The sequence below is a fragment of the Thamnophis elegans genome, chromosome 3 (genome assembly GCF_009769535.1).
Source record: "Thamnophis elegans isolate rThaEle1 chromosome 3, rThaEle1.pri, whole genome shotgun sequence".
Classification (NCBI taxonomy): Eukaryota; Metazoa; Chordata; class Lepidosauria; order Squamata; family Colubridae; genus Thamnophis; species Thamnophis elegans.
This window is the reverse complement of record NC_045543.1, coordinates 99,130,870-99,156,281: the sequence shown is the minus strand read 5'-3', so window position 1 is coordinate 99,156,281 and position 25,412 is coordinate 99,130,870. Positions and strand designations below refer to the sequence as shown.

The 25,412-nt window shown below is 36.3% G+C and overlaps 1 protein-coding gene across 1 annotated transcript in view; it reads left to right on the top strand.

Moving 5' to 3' along the window:
- Positions 1 to 20,221, top strand: part of MAN2A1 (mannosidase alpha class 2A member 1) — a 56,366-nt gene extending 36,145 nt beyond the window's left edge. Inside the window, exons 14-23 of the mRNA XM_032213800.1 lie at positions 5,315 to 5,480; positions 6,470 to 6,703; positions 6,786 to 6,908; positions 8,307 to 8,421; positions 10,839 to 10,972; positions 12,013 to 12,154; positions 12,447 to 12,580; positions 14,765 to 14,959; positions 16,516 to 16,626; positions 17,659 to 20,221. Of these exons, the coding sequence (XP_032069691.1) occupies positions 5,315 to 5,480; positions 6,470 to 6,703; positions 6,786 to 6,908; positions 8,307 to 8,421; positions 10,839 to 10,972; positions 12,013 to 12,154; positions 12,447 to 12,580; positions 14,765 to 14,959; positions 16,516 to 16,626; positions 17,659 to 17,811 (1,507 nt within the window). The 3' untranslated portion in view covers positions 17,812 to 20,221. The remainder of the gene's footprint in view (positions 1 to 5,314; positions 5,481 to 6,469; positions 6,704 to 6,785; positions 6,909 to 8,306; positions 8,422 to 10,838; positions 10,973 to 12,012; positions 12,155 to 12,446; positions 12,581 to 14,764; positions 14,960 to 16,515; positions 16,627 to 17,658) is intronic.
- The last annotated feature ends 5,191 nt before the right edge of the window (positions 20,222 to 25,412 follow it).

Here is a 25,412-nt window from a genome sequence, read left to right as displayed (position 1 = left end):
AGAGGTAAGTAATTTATTTTCTTTGTAAAGGTTAATGCTTGCAGTTGTCTGTTTCTGGGAAATTACTTAGGGCATTTTTAAAAAAAGCATCTCTCTTGTTTTTGTTAGCATGCAATCAATGCAATAGTTCCACCAGATTTTTTGTAAACTTCCTGAAACTTCATAAAAGGAGGTGGTACTTTTGCAAATGAAAATTTCAGTGTACCATCCCATTGCTTAGGATCATATCAAGGTAGATTTTTTTTTAACTTTAATTTTTTTCCCCCTTGCCAAAGTGGCAGTAAGAATAAAACATAATTTGACTGAAATTTTGGAGAGCACTTTAATGCTGGAATAGGCCAAGCCACACTTCTAATTCTAGGAAAAAAAATGTTCTGACTGGAAATTTTTTTCTTCAGGGTCTTTCTGGCTGATCGAAACAGGAGAACAATTTTAAATTTTTGAAGGAAGAATCAATTCCAGCATAAACCCAGAGGCCAGTGCCACAAAGAAGTGCTCTGAATGGTGAGAGCAGCATAGCTGCCTATTGCCTCTAAAACAGAGGTAGTTGTTCAGTTTTTCCAAGTTCTCCAGAAATTTAAATGGGGGAAAAACTTCCTTCAATAAACCTGCCACTATGCTTCAGGATTTTTTATTATTTTTTATTTTTTAATTCATTTGTGATGAGTTCTATCTGGTCACTGTCTTCCACATGAGTGGTGTTCTGTGCTACACAAAATGAGTAGCGTTTGTTGTGAGTGTGATGCTTTGTTATTGTAACTGTGATGCTTTGATTATTGAAACTATGATATTATAGGTGGCATAATATATACATGCTCTAAAACAGTATGGTAGACTAGTGTTAGTTATAGCTACAGTGTGCATACTGTTGTGTATCTGAAATGCAAACTTATTAACTGGAATCTCTGTATAGAAATCTTGTGATTTTATTTTTCTTTTCCAAAATTGCAAACATACATTTGAAGATTACTGTGTTTTCCCCAAAATAAGACAGGGTCTTATTTTCTTTTGACCCCGAAATAAGCGCTTGGCCTTATTTTCAGGGAGGTCTTATTATTTTTGAGGTGCAGGAGGCAGCAAGCTTGGTCACCTCATGGCTGCTGCTGTGTTGCAATTTTTTGGGGAGGGGTTATTTTGGGGGGAGGGGTTATTTTTTAGTACATGCGCTCAAAAGCCTGATTGGGCTTATTATCTGGGGAGGTCTTATTTTCAGGGAAACAGGGTACTAAAACGATGTATTATTTCTACTTATAGCAATAGCACTTAGACTTATATACCACTTCACAGTGCTTTACAGCCCTCTCTAACCTGTTTACAGAGTCAGCATATTGCTCCCAACATTTTGGGTCCACATTTTACCCACATCGGAAGGATGGAAGGCTGAGTCAACCGTCTTCTTAGCTTTTAACTTTTCTCTATTCCCTAAAACATTTCTCTCCATGATAAATTAGATTCCCCCATTTAATTTATGTTCATGTGTCATAAATCAATTTAGTGACATTTTTCTTGGTGGTTCTGTTCAAAATAGAATATTATACAATTCGTCCTCAATTTATGACCAGTCTGTTAATGACTGTTCAGAGTTACAACAGCCTCAGGAAATGTGCTTTCCATCATAAAATGCTGCATGCTCCCCCACCTCCAGCATGGCCACATGATCGCATTTCAGGTATTTGACATCCAGCTCACATTTAAAACTGGCTGTAGCTACTTGCAGTCATGTGACCAAAGTTTGCGACATTTTGGCCAATTTTCAGTATTTTTTGACAATTAGAAGAATGATTTGCTTAATGACCACTGTAAAAACATTCATAAAATCAGATCTGGTCACTTGGGTGTCTTGACTTCCGGCCATTATGACTTATGAGCAAAATTTCAATTCCAATTGCAGTTTGTAAGTCAAGGATTACTTTTATTGCCCTTATTTTTCTGCATCATTATTAGTCAGATTGAAAGTTTTCTCATCTCCTCAATTTGTGTTTTATGCAGATTATCTATATATTAGCATATAGATTGCATGTCTCTTAGATTTAGAAATATATACATTCCAGTTTGCATCCAGTGACAAGGTACTAGAATATATCTGGGTTCATATAGTCAATGGGGATATGAATTACAGTTTGAAATCAGCAAATAGAATTAATCTTTATTTGAGAATGAAAAGGTATGTAACGAAAAGGTATGTAACATAAACACTGGAGTCTTTATGGATTCCAGCATTCTATTCTGATAATGGTCAGTAACATTCCTATTATAAGCTATTATATAAAACAGAATATTAACTTAATAGTACTCTTCTGATTTAATTTTAAAGATGTTACATTCTTCTTCCTGAATTTCCAACATTCAACTATATTTGATCCTGGATTTAATATTATATGAATGTCCTTATTTACTTTTGTAAATAAGAGTACAGTATAAACAACCTTAAAAGCTGGAATTAATTATATTGTAGTTCCCAATTACACTAGCATCCATGGATCTTATATTACCTACTTTGGTGTAAAAGATTTATATAGGCAAAGCATAGAACAGAAAATCTGCTTGAATGATTTCTATGTAAATCTTTGTATTATTTTGTTGTCTTCGTTCATAACAAAATTGTGTACTTCTTGACATTGATAGAAGATTTGGTGATACAGATTCAGTCGCAATTAAATGCTACTTGGAGTTATATTGCTAGTATATATAACGTCACACTTTTTATTCTTCTGGAGGTATTTCAGAATAGTACACATCAAAGCAGATATTTTCTTTCTGATATGGCCAGATTGATTTTATAGGTATATCAATTTTGTGGAATGTACCTTACTCTTGAAACTTAGTTGCTTTTATTCTTATGTTTTCTGTAAGTATAGAACACATACACACACACACACACACACACACACACATACACATCTCAATATATTCATTTTGACCTTTGCAGCTGGTACTTGTACAAATTTACAGAGGAAGTATTTCTGTAATGAAACCAATTGTGAAATATGATAAAAAGATGAGAAGGTGCCAGAAATGCCATGTCTAGATATACTATTCTAATAATAAAACTATTTTTTCTGGTAATTTGTATGAATATAGAGTTAAGTTTAGAGTTTCATGTCCATTAATATATTAATTGTGGTTTTAACAGTGCAATAGCATTTCTGTAGCTATCTTTAGATTCACCAGATTTGTTAGTTCAAATTGGATAATCCCCAGAATTTAAGTTTTAGCCCCAATATATCTGGATGCTGCCAAGTCAGCAAGCCGCTAAACAATGGGTTGAATCTGGCGAGTTTCCTTCATTGGAGGATGTTTACTTTGAAAGAAGCTTAATTTCACACAATCCTGTGCTATGAATTTATTTCATTTTTTAAAATAACAGTACATTTATGCATTGTAATTATTTAAGCGGGTGTTATATAAGTCCATTGAATATATCCTACAACAGGATTACACAGTCCTCAATTTATGACTGGTCGCTTATTCAAAGTTATAATGTCTCCCCTACCAAAAAAAGCTAGTTAATACCTGGTTCTGAAGTTCCAATGGCTGCCTACCCCCATGGTCACATGACCACATTTTGGATGGTTGGCAACTGCCCCTCATTTACAGCCATTTGCAGTGTCCCACTGTTATGTGACTGCAATTTGTGATGTTTTTGGTGCTTATTTCTGGCTTGCTTAACAACCACAGTGTTTGCTTAACAACTGTAAAAAAAAAGATGTAAATTTCGGTGGGTTATGTACCTGCTCTGTTGGCCATCATGGGTTATAACTGTAATTCGCAGGCCTAATTATGGTTGTCAGTCAAGGACTACCTGTACTAATTCACCTTGATCAGGGATTTATTTATATATCCATATATGTATGTATGTGTATATATATATATGTACACATATGTATGTATACACACACACACACACACACACACACACACACATATATATATATATATATATATATATATATATATATATATATATATACTTAAGAGCAGATATATATTTATGCTGATAAGGGAGCTAGCTGATGAGAGCTAAATAGCTTGAAATAGATCTATACTAGTCTCCCTTTATTTATTTATCAGCATAAATATAACAAATGTAACAAAAAAGGCAACAGTAAAAAATATTGGGTTTCTGTCTGGATGGACTCTTGTGACGAGCCTAATGACAGAGAGTGGAAGTGTGACCTTCCTCCCATACTTGGGCATACCAGGGGTTGTGACTTTAAGTATATACCTCCCACCCTGGCTGGCTGATAAGGAGTCCTTCTCTGTAGCTCAAATGGTTAACTCCCTGCCTGGGAGGCAATAGAGCACAGGTTCGATTCCCAAAAACTTGGGTATGGCTAGCTGATGAGAGCTAAATAGCTTGAAATAGATCTATACTAGTCTCCCTTTATTTATTTATCAGCATAAATATAACAAACATATATATATATATATATATATATATATATATATATATATATATATATATATATATATATATATATATATATATATATACACACATACATACATACATACATACATACATACATATATACACATACATACATACATACATACATACATACATACATATATACACTGTGTTTTTTAAAATTAGAAACAGGCTGGGTTCATACATCATAAGCCATATTTATTTCATATAGGCAAATGGAACAATAAGTAAAGTGTATATTATTTTGGGACAATAAATAATCATTTGAAATTCTTGATGCAGTCGCTTTCTTCTGTTGTTCTTCTGTTCCATTGTGTCTGATTCTTAGACACTCTCTGGACAAGTCCTACAGTTTTCTTGGCAAGGTTTTTCAGAAGAGGTTGCCTTATCCATTGCATCATTGCTAGGACTGAAAGAGACTGGCCCAAGATCACCCAGCTGATTTTTTGCCAAAGACAAAACTAGAATTTACAGTCTCCTGATTTCTAGCCAGATTCTTTAACCACTACAGTGTACACTAAACTGGCTCTTGGTTGCTGTTTAGCAATATATAGTAACAAGAACCCATTTTTTATACTTTAGGTGCTTTCTCCAACCCTTTATGCAATCAATACAAGTGCATAGAAGAGATAAAAGTGGTGAAGAGAAATCATGAATTGTCCAAACAATTGATGACTGCTTTATTTCTCTACAGACCAAATCTGATTAATGTCGGCCTTGTTCAAACTATTCATAAAATAAATTATGGCTTAGTCCAGTCATGAACCCAGTCATGAATATAATTGATCCAATTTCTAATGATTTCTTGTTTGTCTATGAAATTTATTTTTAGTGAAGCAGAATTATTTGACCAAATTACAAGGTTCATCAATTTTCTTCCAGGCACCTTTTGATTTATAATCCTGTGGAACAAGAACGTTCATCAGTGGTTTCACTCTATGTGAATACACCTAGAGTTAAAGTACTCTCTCCATCTGGAAAAGCAGTTGTGGTCCAACTTAGTGCAGTATGGGATGGAACATCTAAAATATCACATGATGCATACCAGGCAAGCTATTTTAATACATATGTGTTCATACATGTTCTAAAGCAAACTGAATTTTGGAAAATGTCCTATTAATTGAAAACTAAAAAAAATACTAAATTTTGGTTAATAATTTATTAATGTTGATAAAGAGTGTCTTCTGGATTGTTTTTTAAAAAAATCCAAATACAAAAAAAAATCCCTGCAGATATTTTAACTAGATGTTTTATATAAAAGTATGCAAATAACTTTTCTTTCTTTCTGTTTTGTGGTAGGAGAAAATAACTTTAATTTCACTTTGATCTAAAGTATTAGTTAAGCACTTTAAGATAATAAGATGTTCATACTTACTGGTACTATATGCTTTGTACCTATTATGTCATGTAATGGGTTATATAAAGCAAATAAGATGTCTACTTGAAACATACAATAAAGGTCTGAAACATAAAGTTCAAACTATTAAGTATAATATTTTGAGTTTGTTTCCTTTTGCCCAAATGCAGTTATCATTTTTATTATACCAACTTATTTTACCTGTATAATTCTTAAAATAGGAAATAAACATATTTTAGTGATATCTGTGACAAAAGACTACTTAGGAAATTGCTGCTGTAGGCTTGGAAACTAAGCATAAATTTCAGAAATGCCCACAAAATCCTTGTGTGGGGTTTGGTGAGGAGGCTACATTTTTAAAAAGAAATCTTCAAATAAGGCAGCGCCACTTCCATAGCTTCATCATGAAAACTATTGTGTCCATGCAGTCATGAGGAGCTGGGCTTACCTGATGGTGTGTTTACTATATGATGTATGTAACAAACTAAAAAGTGTAGTTAATGTAGGAAATAATTCTTCTTAGTAACATTTTTCAGGTTGTTGATGTTTCTTTTGATTTATCTGTAGTGTTGATTTTAAGATCTTAATTATTGGTTGTTTTGAGAACCAGAAATATTTTTGACACTTGGGATATCTGCTCTTGAGATCATAAATGTAACATTTTCTTTTTTTTTAAACAGATCTCTTTCTTGGCTCAATTACCTCCTTTGGGTTTTGGAGTTTATGAGCTTCTGGAGGGACTGAATTCAGAAACTGCACTTGCTGATTATAATCTGTATCATAATGATAAAGCTAAGTTAGTCAAGCCATACAGAATATTTACTGTTAAAGAGGTACAGAATGCTTTGGATGAGATCATGTTAGAGAACCATTACATGAAAATCTGGTTCTCAGGGAATTCCGGACTTGTTGAGGTATGAGTGTAAATTATTTTTAAAATAATGTTGATACTGGAATTATCACAAAGATTAAACTCATTAATTGCTTTCCCTTTAGAAAGTAAATACAAAAGAAGATAATAAAAATTATCGGGTAAAGTTGGACTTTGCTTGGTATGGAACTACCAGTAACAGAGATAAAAGTGGAGCTTATCTCTTCTTGCCAGATGGAGAGGCCAAGGTAATATTACTACATTTGCAATAACAATAGCAATAGCAGTAGACTTATATACCGCTTCATAGGCCTTTCAGCCCTCTCTAAGCGGTTTACAGAGAGTCAGCATATTGCCCCCAACAATCTGGGTCCTCATTTTACCCACCTCGGAAGGATGGAAGGCTGAGTCAACCCTGAGCCGGTGAGATTTGAACCGCTGACCTGCTGATCTAGCAGTAGCCTGCAGTGCTGCATTTAACCACTGCGCCACCTTGGCTCATAAGTTTACCTTTGGAGTTTTTGTAGGAGGGAAGTGAAGTGACTGTTGATTTATTCACTTGGGATCAAAGTTGATTCTTTCCTAGTAAAAATAAAATAATTTGACTTAATAAAAAGAATGTTGAGAAAACTGCCTCCAGACTAATTAAAGGAGGATGGGGTTGCTGACTGGTTGCTGAAATTACAGTTGTATTTGATGTACGTACTCTGCCTGCTCTTTGTTTTGATAAATAATCAGGCAAATTAAATGAAATAATGTGTTATATATTATACACTGTAATCTCATTCATTATATGATTAAGTTTAAGATAAACTAGTTTAGGCTGGATTTAGAATTTCAGAAGATTTAATTTTTGGATGATTTCTCATGTTGCCATTTAGAATTTGAGATCTGCTAGCAGGGAGCTAAAATGGGAAAGGGGTAATTGTTAACTCGATTAGTGTTCATTCTTAGTGAAGAGTGACATGGAGAAATAAAATTAGCCTTACTAAAAGTAGTCCTCAACTTATAACAATTCATTTAGTAACCATTCAAAGTTACAATAGCACTGAAAAAAAGCCACTTATGACCCTTTTTCACACTTATGCCTGCATCCCCATGGTCACGTGATTTACATTCAGATATACTTGGCAACTGGTTCTTATTTATTATGGCTGCAGTGTCCTGGCCTCATGTGAACATCTTTTGTGACCTTCTGACAAGCAAATTCAATGGGAAAGCCAGATTCACTTAACAGCTGTGTTGCTGATCAACTGCAGTGATTCACTTAACAAATGTGGCAAGAAAAGTCATAAAATGGGACAAAACTCATGTAACAAACTTTTCCCTTAGCAATGGAAATTTTGGACTCAATTGTGTTCATAAGTGGAGGAATACTTGTATTTACTTCATGGTAAAATACATGAATGGTTTAATCTAGGGTTCTTCAAACTTGGCAATTGTAAGACTTGTGGGCATACTGGCTGGGGAATTCTGGAAGTTGAAGTTTTAAAGTTTCTAAGTTTGGAGAGCCCTAGTTTAAACATTTGGAGGAACTAACTGGAATAGAAGGGATGATAAGTTCCCCTTCCACTTCTCTGTTTCAAGCAAGACCATGAAACTTGAAACTAGAAGGTACAAATTTCTTTTCTTTTCTTTTATTTCAGCCTTATGTTTTTTCCGATCCACCTATCATACGAGTGACACATGGGATAATTTTTTCTGAAGTTACTACTTTTTTCAGTCATGTGACACACACTGTACGACTTTATAAAGTTCATGGTAAGGTAAATTAACAAATGTTGTTAGCTCTTCCGTTCTATTGAAAGATAAGAATAAATATTTTTTCCTAGTGAATAGATGATTATGACTGACTATCATTTGTTTGTTTGACTTGCTGTGCTATTGACCATTAAAATCTGTCAGTGATTTGCAATAAAACCAAGTTTCAAATTAATAAATTAAAATCAATTTGATTAAACAATAAAACAAGTAGAATCAATTACTGAAAGTAATCTACAATTAAAAAGCCTCACTAAAATATGTCTTTTAAAGGTCTTTCAAAAAGCTAATACATATACTAACTCAACTGCAGAGGAATTACATTCCGGAGAACTGAGGCACCACTAGAAAAGATACAAGCCCAAGTCCCTGCTGAAGGAACTCTCATCCTCTGTAGGAACTTTGCCCCTGAGAATGGAAGCTCCTGTGAAATGAGTTGTTCCCTTAATCATAATGGACCTTGGTCATGGTCCCCATAACAATTAACATTTTGTTTTTTTGCCCTGGAATAAATTGACAACCAGTGCAGAGCATGAAGCCTATGCATGATATTGTTTGGGTTTTTTTGCATTCTTCCTAAGACCAATGAAACCTCTGAGTTTTGTAGCAACTGAATTTCTAGATTGACCACAAAGGCAGGTCCACTTAGAGTGCATTAATATAGTCAAGCGTAGAGGTTATTCAGAACTAATGCTACATTTTCTTCCAGAAAGAAATGCAGTTAGCATATCAACTGGACCTTATAAAAAGATTGATACTGATTGTTGCCTATATGTGGGAAACCAGAGAGAAATTCAAGGAGCTTCACCTCATACCTGCTGCTCTTGAGCGAATGTTACCCCAATCTGATCCCTTAGGAAAGAAAAGCCTTTGACTCCATTTGGTTAAACAAAAGGTTATTTTACTAAGGATATTGGTTGCAATAAAGCCAAGCCAACTCTGAAATTACCATGCTTACTAGATACAAAAATAGGTTGTATATTTTCCCCAGCCCATCCCTCCTCCCCTGACCATCTATTTCCAGCCAATTGGAACTCACCAAGATGTTTTGAGAACTCTGAGATGTTTGGTAGTAATACACATATTTCTTAGGGCACCTGGCCATGGGATACTGGTACAATCGGGATCTGGCTGCTCTACCCTTATCACCTGCCACTCCCCCCTCCCAATTTCTTATCACATACACACAAAGCTTTATTGCCCTTTCATCCTTCTTCCCTCTTTAATCCCTCCTTCTTTTGATGGCAGGATGCCTATGAGGCATCAAACCAAACCAGGCAGAGCTGACAGTTATTCCATTCCAAATAGGCAGACCTATTACCTCTGGGAAAATATGACTCCTCATAATAAAGGATGTCACAGAGCACTGTTACTTTCCCACTGTAGTGGTTCCCATTTATCTACTCAGGTATGCATGCTTTCAAACTGCTAGGTTGGCAGGAGCTGAGGTGCTTAGGTCTTGAATCTGGGTTGCTGGCTTTCCAGCTGGCAAGCTTAGTATCTTAACACCACCCTGACTCCTAACAATAAACCCTTTAATTTTGTCTGGACTCAGTTTCAATTTATTATTTTTCATCCAGCCCATTACTGACTGTTTAGGGAAGTTCTAATCTAGTTTTAACTGCATCAGAGGTTAATGTGCTCGGTTTATGCAGAGTACTTGAGGCTAGACTATTGTAATAAATTGTATGTGAAACTGCCTTTGAAAAGTGTTCAAGCTCTGGTGACTTTGACTTTTGAAAGTCTCCGAACTATCAGCAAGGTCATCTCAAAGATATTGTATTTCAGCAAGTTCAAATGTTAACCATATATTAATATTTGAAAAGAATATTTCCTTCAAGACATAATACTTCAGTTATTTTTGTAAGAAAATATAGAAAATAAAACATGTATAACATTTATTTGGAAAGTATTTTAGCTTTCTGAAACACCTGAATTATATTGCATAGTTAGTTTCTGCTTCTGTGAGTACGATGGAGAAATAGAAAAAACCAATGAGCAATAAAATATGTGTCCGTTTGTGTGCTTACATACATATGTTTTCCTAATGATGTATGCACTTTCAGATGTGTGAAATTCGATTCCCAGAATTCTCAGCAGTACCATGTGGGGGATAATTTTAGGAATTTAAGTTCACAGTGCTGGAGGGCATTCAGATTTTGGAAGGCTTAGATGTGTGTATGGTTAGTTGGTTACTTACTTAGTTATATGCTTACTTATTTCTGTCCTTGGACCTTGGAGGTCTTCTAGTCCAACTCCCTGCTCAAGCAGGAGACCCTATACCATTTCAGACAAATAGTTTTTTTTACCAAAGTAGGAGATTAGGAGAAGCTTGTATCTGCTAGATTTATGAGTTTAACTAATGACTTATTGTGAAATGTCATGACAATGTATTATGAGATACCTTTTACATTTAGGATTAGAAGGTCAGTCTCTTGAGATATCCAATATTGTGGACATAAGAGGAGAATACAATCGTGAGATTGCAATGAGAATTTCATCGGATACAGAAAGCCATAACAAATTTTATACTGACCTCAATGGTTATCAGGTAATTCTCATGAATTAATGAATACCATACGCATATATTTTCATAAGTTCCTTTTACATATTTTGTTGAAAGTAATTATATAATAAACTGCCTAAAATCCAATTGAATTTTGGGACACACAATTTTATTTAAAACTAATAACTTATTTTAAACACTGAAAAGATATATTTCTTTATTAGAAAAAATTATGTACTTTTTTCTAGGCTAGGGGTGTCAAACTCAATTTCATTGAGGGCTATATCAGGGTTGTGTTTGACCTCAGGCGGGCTGGGGGGGCATGGCCAGGATGGGTATTGCCAGCTCAACATCACTCTTTTAAGGGTGCCTGTGGTGACCCAAGCGCTTTGCCAGTGAAAACTGCCTCCTACAACCCTCTGCCAGTGAAAATGGAGCTCCATTTTCACTGGAAGTGGGTTGCAGGAGGCTGCGGCAGCCGAAAATAGCTTTGAGACCATTTACATTGGCAGAAACACCCTGGGCCTTGAGTTTGACACCCCTGTTCTAGGGAAATAATATTTGGGAAATTTTGATGGATAACTGCGTGTGTGTGTGTATGTGTGTGTGTATTTGAGATGCTACCATAACAACAAGAATTGTGTCAGGGTTCCAATTAACACCCCCTGCCGAGGCTGAGTAGCCTGCCTCACCAAATTGAGTAAAAAAATCTTTTTCTTAAACTCTTATTTTTTTGTAGGCATTTGTTTTAAAACAACAGTTTTTACTGTTCAGACTTTCAAAAAATATATCATTAAAATGTATTTTCTATGGCTAATGTAAATAACATCTTTGCCTGGTCTTTTTGTGGCTGAATTTTGCAGAAATATTTTTAGCAATCATTTTGGTAACAGCTAAGAAGTAATGTATTCTTGTTATTGACAAGCCTCATGTTAAAAATGTGATTGAAATATCCACAAAATATATACTTTTATAAATTATATAAAGTAGTATTTACAATTACTATTTTTGTGAAGCAAAAGCAGCTTTTCTTCTTGTATTATTTAAATTTTCAACATTCACTGAAGTTACATTTTCTAATATAGATTCAGCCTAGACAGACAATGAGTAAATTGCCTCTTCAAGCAAATTTTTATCCAATGAGTACAATGGCTTATATACAAGATAGCAAGATTCGCTTGACCCTTCATTCTGCTCAGTCTCTTGGTGTTGCAAGTTTAAAAAGTGGTAAGAAATGGTAGTAGCATTTTGATATGACTGATGAAAATCACAATTTATTTTAATAATTCCATTGTACACTATAATCTAAAAGTCTTTTCTGTTTCTCAAGTATTTGGGACTGCTATTTTGAGTTTGACAATTTATAACAATATTAATGAGGAGAAGTTCTAAATTTGCTATTTTGTAAATATCCTGTATTATTGCTTCATTTATAACAGTTTCTGGGAAATATAATCCAGTAAATGTTTAATAGCTAAAATGTGTAGAAATAAAATCAGTGTTTGATTTTTTTTTTAAGGCCAGTTAGAGGTTATCATGGATCGTCGACTTATGCAAGATGATAATAGAGGTTTAGGGCAAGGTGTACAGGACAACAAAATAACAGCTAATCTGTTTCGAGTTCTGCTGGAGAAAAGAAATGAAGTAAATATGGTAAGAAGCACTTTCATCATCTTATAATCTGCCAACTATTAAATATATTCACTTATGTATCATCAATATATTCCACAATATTTTTTTATAATCTTATATTAAGCAATCATCTTCAGTGTTCAAATCAGAGTTAATTTCATCAGGATAATTGTATTGTCCTTCTAGGCCAGGAGTCCCCAAACCCTGGGCCACAGCCCACTACCAGGTCACGGCTTGTTCAAAACTGGGCCACACAAGTGATAGGCAACAGCACGCAAAGCTCCACTCCACAAGTGTCTGGTGCTCACATGTGGAGCTTCAAGTGCAAGCACAAGCGCCCTCCGCTCACGCACAAACCTCCATTCATGTGAGTGAAGAGGGCACACGTCTGCCACTTGCACAAATAGAGCTGTGTGCACGTGCATGCACCTGCCACCCACATGCCCCCTCATGCCGGACAGGCTGCCAAGCTGGAAAGATTGGGGACCACTGTTCTAGGTCTTTCTCTGAAAGCCTTAATTTTGTAATGTGGCATTTGTAAATGTAGCTGTTTCTTCACTGCTCAGTGCTTTTCCTTGAAAGAAAGACGTTGGTTTGATGAAAAACAACTAGAGTTATGTGTGCAGATACCTCAGCAGGTTCACTGAAAATGCATATCTAATTCAAGGAGATGCTATTTCAAACTTCTGTTTCTGAAGCAAAACTAGGAAAGGGCTTGGACCTTATGTTTGATTTTGTTTCTTATCCCTGATTTAAGTTACAGTACAGAAATACCTTTGCTGTCTTTTGGAAAATACATATTTTAATTAATGATAGTATATAATTTCAGAAGCTTAAGAAATGCAACACTGTAAGGGGGAGGGTTTCTCCAAAAAGGCCCAATATCTCTTTACCAATGCACAGATTATGGGGAACAAATAGGAAAAACTGGAAGTCTTAATGCAATCAAGAGATTGCACTATTGCACTAAAACTACTGGTTGTCTTTGATGAGCAGCCATTCATTCAGTGACTGTTTGACATTACAATATTGACAAAAGGTAGATATGACCCATCCTCAAAGTTGCAACCATTGCAACATTCCTCTGGTCATGTGATCAAAATCCAGGTGCTTGGCAGCCCATTCATATTTACAACTACATTGTGCACTTCAACTCTCCCATCTGTGCTCTTTAGGGCCCCCTGGCCTCCATTGCCAACCTTGCTGATCTTTGGAGACTTCCTCCTCCTCCTTGGCTCTGGGGCTCTGTTGGTGCTGGGCTTGCCACTGTTGACCCAACTGCCAGACTTCAATATTCTTAGCCCGCCACCCAGTCCAATCTGCCTGTTGGGGCTCCTAGCAGCAAAGTGCCACCTCCTGGCTGCCATGGTGTTGAAATATTTAGTTTTAAGGGGTTAGCACATCCCAGTATATGAGGAAAGGCAAATCAAAGTAAGCAAGCAGTTGCAGATTGTGAACTGCCAGAACTTTCATCACTTACGCAGTGCATTTTGCCTAACGTGAAGCTTAGGGGTGGAAATTCCAATTATGTCCAATTCCAATTATGTTGTTAAGTGAGGATTACTTATATAATGGAGTGGAAACAACTGAGATATTACAGAGGTGGTATAGGCTACCAAATTAGGTAGAAGATCTGAATAACATTGTCTTGAACCAAAACTTTCAGGGGAATTAGGCAAAGTAATAATAGAAGACTTGTAAATGTATCAACAATGCCCTATATGCCATAGTAAAAGAAGAAAACAAAATAAAGTGCTTCATTCTTTAAATAATGCTGACTTTAAATTAAAATCAGCATTTTTGCTGTCATTCATTCTTATACAGCAGGGGTGTCAAACTCTCGGCCCACAGGCCTGATGCATCACTCACTGGCCACACCCATGCCTGGTTTACCAAAGGGGGGGGGAGTTGCAATACATCACATGATGATGCTGTGATGATGCGAGTTTGATATCCCTGTTATATAGCATGACCAAGTCTGACACAGACAGAAACGTTGATAAGGGAAAAATGTAAGTAACACTTTGCCCCAAATCCAAGTTGCAGATATATAAATGGACTAATTACTGTGACAACTCGGCATATGTAAAATTTGCACGCATTTAGTTTTATCCATAGACTCATGTATCAATTTAAATAGATGTAAATATGCCCACTGTACCACATAGGCAAAAATCTAATTATTTTCTTTCTGCTTTTTAATAGAAAGAAGAACAGTCACCTGTCAGCTACCCTTCTATACTCAGTCACATAACATCATCTTTTATAAATCATCCTGTGATTCCAATGATTACTTCTGCAGGCAGCTTTAGCCCTTCACTGTTGAATACTTTTTCTCCTTTAATTTCATCTATGCCATGTGATATGCATATAGTTAACCTGAGGACAATACAGTCAAAGGTGAGTTCCTAATGCACATTCTTACAAAATCCCAATATTCCTGTAAATATTATATATATAAATGTTTGTGAAATCTTATTGATACCATTCAGGTGGTGTTCTCCAGAGCAAGGGTCTCCAACCTTGGAACTTTAAGACTTGTGGGCTTCAATTCCCAGCAGAGCTGGCCGAGGAACTCTGGGAGTTGAAGTCCACAAGTCTTAAAGTTGCCAAGATTGGAGAGCCCTGCTCCAGAGTAGTGTAGAACTGGCATGATATGCTTGCAGATGAGATCCACAGTTTCTTATTCTGTGTAACAAGCATAATATAGTAATAGCTGCCTCCTCTTAATGTGCATTGATTTATAGGGGCATTTCTTTTTTTCTCCATAACATAAACTGTATTTCAGAATGAATTGAATTTGCTATATAACTGGGTTGTTATTATGCAAACCTGCTGAAGGAGAGAGTGATAAATGTCTTGTGTCTTGTAAATCACAAACTACAATTTTTGTAATGGTAACAATAATATTATGAAGTTATCTGGCTAATAATGTATGTCACTGAAGCACTAAGACTAAAAATATCACCAAATTGCTAAAATAGTGAGATAATGAATTAGTACTATTAACATATTAAGACTGACAACATGTCACATATTTCAGTAACCAGGAAGGAGTGGTACATATTTCATGACATATACATTCGATTCATACTTCTTTAAATTAAGAGTAGAATATTATGGCATATGCACATTCTTTTTGACAGCTTTGAATAGATTGGAAAGATTGACTGAAGACATTCTTTAAAATAGTAAAACATAAAAAGAAAAATACTATTCCTTTATGAATAGCAGGGAGCAAAAATGGGATTTTACTTTATTGTAGGGATTGCTATCAGGTCTGGTAAAGACATAGTTTTCCTTTTAGAATGGGCATTAACTTAATTTGGAATAGTTGTGATGTCTCTGTAAAATTTCCAGTTTTGTGCCTCGTGGACTTTCGACTGAACATAAGAGAACACATGTTGGATTTAATGAATTTTCATCTGATTTACTATAGCTCTTTTGAGCAACAACAAAGAATAATCTTCAGGGAGATTTTGCTTGAGAATTTCTGCAATTTTTTTTTATACCAGTTGCCAATTGAAACTACTTTAGCCATTCTTTTGTTACAAAAGAATTTGTTTAATATTATTGGTATATGTACAATAAATACAAACATATACACAAACTTTTAGGGAACAAACTTTTTAATAATTTTGAGAGATAAATGAACATTTATAATATTTCTTAATAGTGTCATTGTGCATTAACAGTATGGAAGTTTGCTAAGTCATTAATTATTAAAATCATTAAAGGATTTTACCTGCTATGTTAACCACTGTTTTCTAACGTTTGTAAATATCGTTCACCATATAATAACGTTCAGGACTTCAGGTGTGTATAAATATTTCAATCTAGCCATTATACAGATTAGACAGAACAGTGTCAGGCAGTAGAATACCTTATAAGCAGCCTAAACATTATGTAAGATAAGTTGCCTAAACTTCCTAATTGTTTTCCAAATTTGATTTCAGACAGATTCAGGGCCATCTGAAGAAGCTGCCTTGATTTTTCACAGAAAGGGTTTTGATTGTAGATTTGCAAACACAGACTTAGGGCTCCTTTGTTCCACCACTCAGGGAAAGGTAAGATACAGTATTTGAATAAGGTCTGTATACTGCTTGAACTGGTTATTTGGTTTCCAGTTGAGTATGCTCAATGGAGTTAATATTTTTTTAAGGAGTAAAGCTTCATGCTGTTATAACAAATCAGAGCTTGAATTTCTTTTGGGATACCAGATTTATAGTAGACTTTATAGTTTTTACATATTATATTATGTTAGGGTGCATATTTTGGTATCCTTAATATAAGTTATAGAAAGAAAAAATGTTCAGCTTGTGAGTTAATTCTGAACACATATTGTCAATTAAGAATGGGTTTGTTTTTCAGTCAGTAGTATCTAATATTAATTAACTTTTTATTACTTTCTGCTGCCATATGTCATCATAATTTTAAAATTTTGTAAGGAAAAATATAAATTTAGTTTACGGAATAATCTTAAGATTCCATTGAATTCTCTAGATTTATACTTGTCAGAATGGCATTCAATTTTCCTTTATAGTTTTAGTTGGTTTATCTGCTGTCCTTAAAAGCAATATACACACAAACACATCAATTATTGCCTTATGTAGTATGGGGTTACTTATTTATCAGATTTGTTTAGTCACCCATATTGCAAGAAATGACTCTGAGTGGCGAACAATAGCTAATAAAAATAAACAATAATATGTAAAATAGATATTTAAAAATCCACGAATAGATAATTAAACTAAAATATGTACTTATCACTTTTGTTGTATGTGTTCCCTGTCACTAAAGTGTGGCTACTAGGCCTTGTGTGAAGCTTTCTTATCCAGGCTTGACAACAGAAGAGCGTTTTGGATCTTGATTAGTTTCCTTTAGGCATTCTAGGCAAACTCTCTCCTTGCTTTTAGCAAAAGTAGGCATTTGTGCATTAGCCCTGTTTCAGGTGATTTCAATGGAGAGTTTCTTTAAACCAGAGAAGTTCTACATACAGTTTAAAAACTTTGGAAGAATAATCTTTAAAACAATGAAGTAAAATTTGCATTCAACTGGATATTGGCAGTAATTTATTTTTTGTCTTCTTCCATTTTCAGTTAAGGGTGTACAAACTCTTTAACAAATTCCATGTGGAAAGTCTAATACCTGCGTCCCTGTCTTTGATGCATTCATCTCCAGATGCCAGAAATATCAGTGAGATTAATATGAATCCTATGGAAATTAACACATACAGAATTCAATTGAGATGAAACCTGATGTTTGGACTTGGATACTAAAGAAGAATATACAATTCTGTGTCTTCTCAAAGATTGATGTGCAATAAAAAGCACATTTTAATTCCAGCTTCTAGATACTGTGACAATGCATTCATTTTAGAATCTATTTGATCTTAAATGCCATAAAAGCCATGATGCAAACAGTTTTTCTTATTCTCTAATAAAATGCCAACACCAGTATACATGAATACAAAAACTGAGGGAGAAACAAAGGATATTATCTCTCATCAACAAAATGAATCTCAGGTTAAATATTAGCTTATGATTTCTAAGTTCATAATTTGTACCTGAAAGGGAGCTAACACTGAATTTAAATTGTTTTCTGATCCCTAGCTGACTCTTAAATATATACATTGTTGAAATCACAGTTTGAGATTGAACCTGAAAATTCTCTGGTGAAGCTATTGTCCAAATACTTGTAAAGACTTCTATAAATTATTTCAGCTCAAGGAGTCTGCATTTATCCCACTCTATCTAACTCTAGAGTGAAATCCAAGAACCTTTGAAAAATGTGGAAGATTTTAATATTAGCCAACCATCTTGAACTGTGGAACTTAATTCTGGAATTATAAATCTTTTTTGGAAAATACGTTAAATCTGTTCTGTTACTTGACACATTGGGATACGTGCAATTACTCCAGAATACAGAATAAGGAAGATGGAAGTCTGAGTACAAGTTTTTTTTACTGAATACTTGGATACTAATGCTCTCTGAATTGTGTTTTCTATTTCAATTTAACCTTATCAAAATAAATGTGCCTTATTTTTTGTATAAGTGTTGTTACTTTTTATGTGTCCATACAAGAAACAGGACAAAGTGGAGTTAACAGTTAAAAGAAACTGTACCTTTTATTTGACAGTAACAGCCACATTCTGATCTACTGCAGCCTATGTGATCTAATGGTGCTCTGAACACTATGAATGTAGAAAAATAAGCTTATAAAACAAACACATGAATAAAAGATTAAAAATAATCATTTGCTGGCAAATAAATATTTGAAGGCTGGCAGAAATTTGTCATGTGCATTACAACATCATGTGCCTCTTTAAAATACTGTTGTACAAACTCAGTATTTATGGTTATGTAGCCAATTTAGTTTCTTTGCATCAAGCATTTTTTGTTAAGTTCTTGAAGCCATTTGGCTTTAACATTTTCATCTCTAAAGGTTTTTTTAAAGAATTATTTAAAGCTGTAGTCCTATAAAACCATTGAAAACAATTGCAATCTAGTACCTTCTGGGTATTTTAGACTTCAGCTGCTGTCTATCTCATTGAAAAAAGAAAACAACAAGAGGTTGTGTGTGAAAGTTGTAGTCCATAGTATCTAAAGGATATCAGTTGGTATCTTTTGCTGTATGAACATTAAGTCCTTCTGAGCTTAATGGATTTCAGTCAAGAAATGTACTGTATAAGCTTGCGCAATAAATTTAGTTCAGTACGATTCCTTTTTTTTTTCTTTCATTTTTTAACTTCCTTTAAAACAAATAACTAGAGTATTGCTTTCAGGTTCATATATTTTGTATTCTATTCAACTTATGTGTGTATTATTAATTTAGCCACCGTTCCAAATTTTTAGTGCATATATCATATTCAGTGTTGAAGATCCCCATTATAGTTTCTCTACTTCAGTTCTAGGAGAGTATCATCTGTGCTATTAAAAAGTCAAAGAGCATAAGGAACTGAAAATAAATTTATGCAATAAGTGTATATTTTTGAATACTTTTATTTAAATGGAATTTTAAGTGCAGAACCTTTCTGTCACTGTTACTTACAGTTGTCATAGAACTATACATTTTACAAATTGTCCCTCCCAAAATTATTCAGCATATTATACCAATAACCATTTCATAAGTGTTTAAGTTTTTACTATAGAACATCTTTAATTTTTATTTATTTATAGGCCACCCAAAGTTGTTTAGGAGTTGGATCGCCTATACATTAAGTAAAATAAGTAAATGTTAAATAGTAAAATAAGCGCCAACCACATAATTATAGTATTACTTGAATAAGCCTCTTTCCTAACCAAGTTCCTTCCAGATATTTAAAAGTTTTAGATTCTTAACAGTCCTTGATGTATGGGGGTTCTAAGCTAGCGTATATGGAAGGCATTGAAGTAGGCAGGATTGTAGCTGAATAGGAATGGAAGTCATATGTTGTATATACTTCCTGAATCTCTATGCCCTACAGAAAACATCCAAATGACAAAAGATTAGCTCAATAGATTGAGAAATACCTAATATTTTTTTAATATGTTATGAATACAACTCTACAAATTTTCCTTTCCTATAGGTTATTTTATTATGCTAGAACACTGCCCACACCCAAATCTTGGCTGTCAAAACTTAATTTTAAAAGATTGCATTGAAAATTTGGTCACCTCTTTTGGAGAACTAAATTGCAAAGGGAGCTGCAGTCCTACCCTAAACCTACCTTATAATTATAGAATCTAATGTATCTTTCTAATAAAGAATTCTGATCTTTGTTTTATGACCTTAAGTCTTAAACTGTACAATCATGTCTAAATTATTAATGATCTTTTGCTTTATTTCATAATATGGCCTTTTGCAATAATAGTAATTGATTGTTTACATTCTGAAGTTTGTCAAAAACAGTCCAATTTGTAATATTTATTTCTCTATATAATTGATAACTTCTCAGTTTTTGGTGGTATAATTTCTAGTACCTATTCAGATATGATCCAGAGTTTGCCCCCAAAAAGCAAAATTCTTTCATAGTAGGCATAGTAGGCATCTGATTCAAAAGAAGGAACTTGCTAATAAATTAAGAGATCATTTTTGTTAATTTCTCCTTGCAACCACTTTAAATCTGTTCCACAAAGATTGGTAGTCTTTGGAGTACTTTAGGTGGAGTGATTAATGGGGAAGGGAATTGATGAAAATTGCTTCGCTTCCTGTCTCTGTAAATGAAAGCATTATGAGCAAAGGTCTGTTCAAGGAATGCTACTGCTGGTAAATTCTGGATCCCATCTTGGGTATTTTAAGATCAGTTTGTATATACCACATACTAAGCAGTTAAAAGATTGTATCTGCTACCCTTAGTAAAGCTGAAACCAAATTTCTTCTGTAGGTATGTTGTGAATTTTGAACATTTCTTTATATTTTGATTTCTTTTGAAATCAAGTGATTTAATTTGTATGATCATTTTCATATCTTTATTTCCATAGATTTTCTTTTCTTTTTCTTGCAGGGGGAGTATAATGTGTTTGCCAATAAAAAATTCTGTTATGATAACCATGCGTGATGCTGTCTTGATAGACATTTTAGATAAACCTTTGTCTCAAAATAAGGCTGTGGTTCTTCAGGACAAATGCTTTACTATAAACAAGACCCATCCATTGTATACAGGTTAGGTTTATACATATATCAATAGAGCTGAAAGTTGGGGCAGGGCAGCTTTTCCACAGTATATGCTGTTTTGCATTTTGAGGAAGGTGTCTATAGAACTGCCTCATGACAATTCTTGGAATATCAAAAAGTTTCTTGACTTCTCTGTTTATTTTCCCCTGTAATCTGGAATACAGGTAGTCCCTGACTTAAAACAGTTCATTTAGTGACTATTCAAGGTAACAATAGCACTGGAAAAAGTGCCTTATGACCAGTGGTGGGTTACGGATCCCGTTGCAACCGGTACAATGCAACGGGGCCCAGCATGCACCACATGAAGATGTGTGCATGTGTCCTACCCTTCAGTGACGCCTCCGCAACATTCCAGCTGCTTGGTGGAGCATCACGCAGGCACCGTACACACTATGCGCATGCACGGAAGCGCTGAAGAGTTCAAATACAGTTAAGAATGATGGGCGGGCAGGTGAGCCCTCTGGAGCACCATAACGGAACAGTACCTGGTGACCCGGGCAGACACCAGTACGTCCGTACCAGGGTGTTCCACCTGCAACCTACCAATGCTCATGACTGTTTTTCACTTGCAACTGTTGCAGCATCCCTATGGTCATGTGATCAAAATCTGAACACTTGGCAATTACCAGTAGTTCATATTTAAGATGATTGCAGTTTCCTGGGGTCATGTAATTATCTTTTTACAAGTAAAGTCAATGGGGAAGCCAGATTCACTTATCAACCATGTCATTAACAACTTCAATGATTTACTTAATAACTGTGGCAAGAAAGGCCATAAAATGGGGCAAAAAGTTAAAAGTTTAACTTAGCAACAGAAATGCTGGGCTCAATTGTAAGGCTACCTGTATACACGAGGACTACCTGTATATAGGAAACTAACTTTTAAAGCTCATTGTGAAATCTGTAGAATAAAATCATGTTCAAGATCTTTTATCCTAACCTCTGCCACACATTCATCACTCTATGCCAGCAAGTTGGCTCCAGTGATGAAGTTACACTGCAGAAAGAACTGCCAGTGATGTTTTTCACACAGGATAGGATACAAATGTAATTATTAACAATTATAAATATTGTGAATTACAAAAGCAATAAGTTTATAAAGTAAAAGCACAAGGCAATAAAACAAATTATGGGTGTCATTTTGCAATTCATTAAATATGTTCTGCAAGTAGTATGATCATTTTAGGTATTTTATAATACAAAATAAGACACTTAAGCTATTAAATTCCCTCAGATTCCTCCTATTGCCTCTCCTCTTAAATCTGTGTTGCTTCTGCTGCTTTTAGCCTCAAGATCAAATTAAAATGCAGCCTCTAATCAAATAAAGTGCATGCCCTGATTTAATGTGGTCACTATCAAGCAGTCTGGACATTAATAGTTCCCATACAATTACACCAAGCAGGAAAAGTAAATGTCTTTATTTTTGCTATAACTAAGACTTGATAGAAGCAAAATGATTGCATAAGTTTTGATACTATTGCTCGGTTTCGGACGGACTTGGACTCCACATCTGCAGTTCCAGCCGAGACTCAGGGGGACCAAGTACAACAGCTCTGGGTTGAGTTTCAGGAGGTTACCCCCGGGGATGTGGACAAGGCCATGAGAGCTGTGAGTTCCTCCACCTGTGCTTTGGATCCGTGTCCCTCATGGCTGGTTTCCAACTGTAGTGAGGTGACACGAGGCTGGATCCAGGCGGTTGTAACCGCCTCCCTTCGGGAGGGGAACTTCCCCGCCGCACTGAAGGCGGCGGTGGTGAGACCCCTCCTGAAGAAGCCATCTCTTGATCCAGCTGTCCTTAATAACTACCGCCCGGTCTCCAACCTCCCCTTCCTGGGGAAGGTTGTTGAGAAGGTGGTGGCCTTCCAGCTCCAACGGTCCTTGGAGGAAGCAGACTACCTAGACCCCTTCCAGTCAGGCTTCAGACCCGGTTACAGCACTGAAACCGCCTTGGTCGCATTGATGGATGATCTCTGGAGAGCCAGAGATGAAGGACATCCCTCCATCCTGGTCCTCCTTGACCTCTCAGCGGCTTTCGATACCATCGACCATGGTATCCTTCTGCGAAGACTGCGGGAGGTGGGAGTGGGAGGCACCGTGTTACGGTGGTTCTCCTCCTACCTCTCGGACAGGTCGCAGTCGGTGTTAGTGGGAGGGCAGAGATCGTCCCCAAGGCCCCTGAAATATGGGGTGCCGCAGGGTTCGGTCTTATCCCCCCTACTATTTAACATTTACATGAAACCGCTGGGAGAGATCATCCGTAGGCACGGGATTAGATACCATCAATATGCGGACGATACTCAATTGTATCTGTCCGCCCCGTGCCAAATCAATGAAGCGGTTGCCGTGATGGACCGGGGGCTCGAAGCCGTCATGGACTGGATGAGGATTAACAAGCTTGTGCTCAACCCAGAAAAGACCGAGTGGCTGTTGTGTTTTCCTCCCAAAAATTCGGCCACTAATCCAACACTCAGGCTGGGGGGTCAAATTCTACACCCCTCAGAGAGGGTTCGCAACTTGGGAGTCCTCCTGGATTCACAGCTGTCATTCGACCATCATATAGCGGCTGTGACCAGGGGGGCATTCGCCCAGGTACGCCTGGTGCGCCAGTTGCGACCCTACCTGAACCGGGAGGCCCTCACAACAGTCACTCGGGCCCTCGTGATTTCTAGGCTGGAATACTGCAATGTGCTCTACATGGGGCTGCCCTTGAAGAGCATCCGGCGACTTCAGCTAGTGCAGAACGCAGCCGCGCGAGTGATTGCGGGTGCACCCCGATTCACCCGCATTACACCTATCCTCCGCGAGCTGCGCTGGCTACCTGTCGATCTCCGGATGCGCTTCAAGGTGCTATTGACCACCCATAAAGCCCTACATGGCAGTGGATCTGGATACTTGAGAGACCGCCTTCTGCCAATTACCTCCCTACGGCCTATAAGATCTCATAGGTTAGGCCTCCTCCGCATCCCATCGGCCAGCCAATGTCGGCTGGCAACCACAAGGAGGAGGGCCTTCTCAGTAGCGGCCCCGACCCTTTGGAACGAGCTCCCCGTAGAGATTCGTACCCTCTCCACCGTCCAGGCCTTCCGCACAGCCTTGAAGAACTGGCTCGCCCGTCAGGCCTGGGGATAAGGACCATTACCCCGCCCGAATGTTGTATGCATGTTGTGTATCATTTTTATTATGTGTTGTTGTCTTAGTACTGTATTGTATTGTATTCCCCTCTCCCTGGTTTCTGTGAGCCGCCCTGAGTCCCCTCAGGGAAAAGGGCGGCCTACAAATAAAATCAATTCAATTCAATTCAATTCAATACTATCCCAATCTATGGAGTTTCACTTATCCACTGATCGCCACCATTCCTATCTTTCTGCAGTTGCTATGGCAATGGCTCTATTCTCTCCTTGATATTTCATCCTGGCTCTGCTGTATGTAGGCTGACTTGATTTTGCATCCAAATCGTCATAACAAAAGTGAAGATCCAGCTAACAGAAGATTAACAACATGTAATAAACAAAACCACGGTTGTGCATGGCAAACCTCTATTTGAATATGGAAACTGGATAGTCCAAATACAAAATAGTTTGATGTTGGGGTTATGTGGATATCCAAGTAGAAATAATTCGTTCCCCATGAGTCGAATACTTTCTGAAGTACAAGAATACTTGGGATTTGGGGTTTGGATCTATTCAATTATCCTGCAGTTTACATGGTAAATATATAATTAATGGGAATAAATGATTTCCAGAAAGACAAAAGACAACACTGGTACTATTATCTAGTTTGGGTAATGAAATGTCTTCAAGAAAACAAGCAAGCTCTGAGAGCACCAAGGACCCCTTATTTCAACCCTGAGCTACAAATATTCTCCTTTATTGCTACAAAAGGCTCAGACAACCTTCCATGTAGGTTTTAGCTGCATTGTATTTTAGCTGCATTACAGTTGGTGTGTGTGTGTGCTGAAAGCAATTTGTAGGGCTCATACCACAGTTATTGTACATTCTGCTTTCCACAATAATTCAATGGACCTCCCCCCTCTTGTTGGGAAAACTTCCTGCATGCTCTTCAGCCTTTGCATACAAAGGCTACCCAAGTATGGCGAGTGTGCCACTACAGCCCCTGACCTCCCATCGCAAGTGGAATGAAGGAAGGCAATCTAGCCAACATACCAACCTCTCCCTTCTGTGATTAGAACCAAGTTTA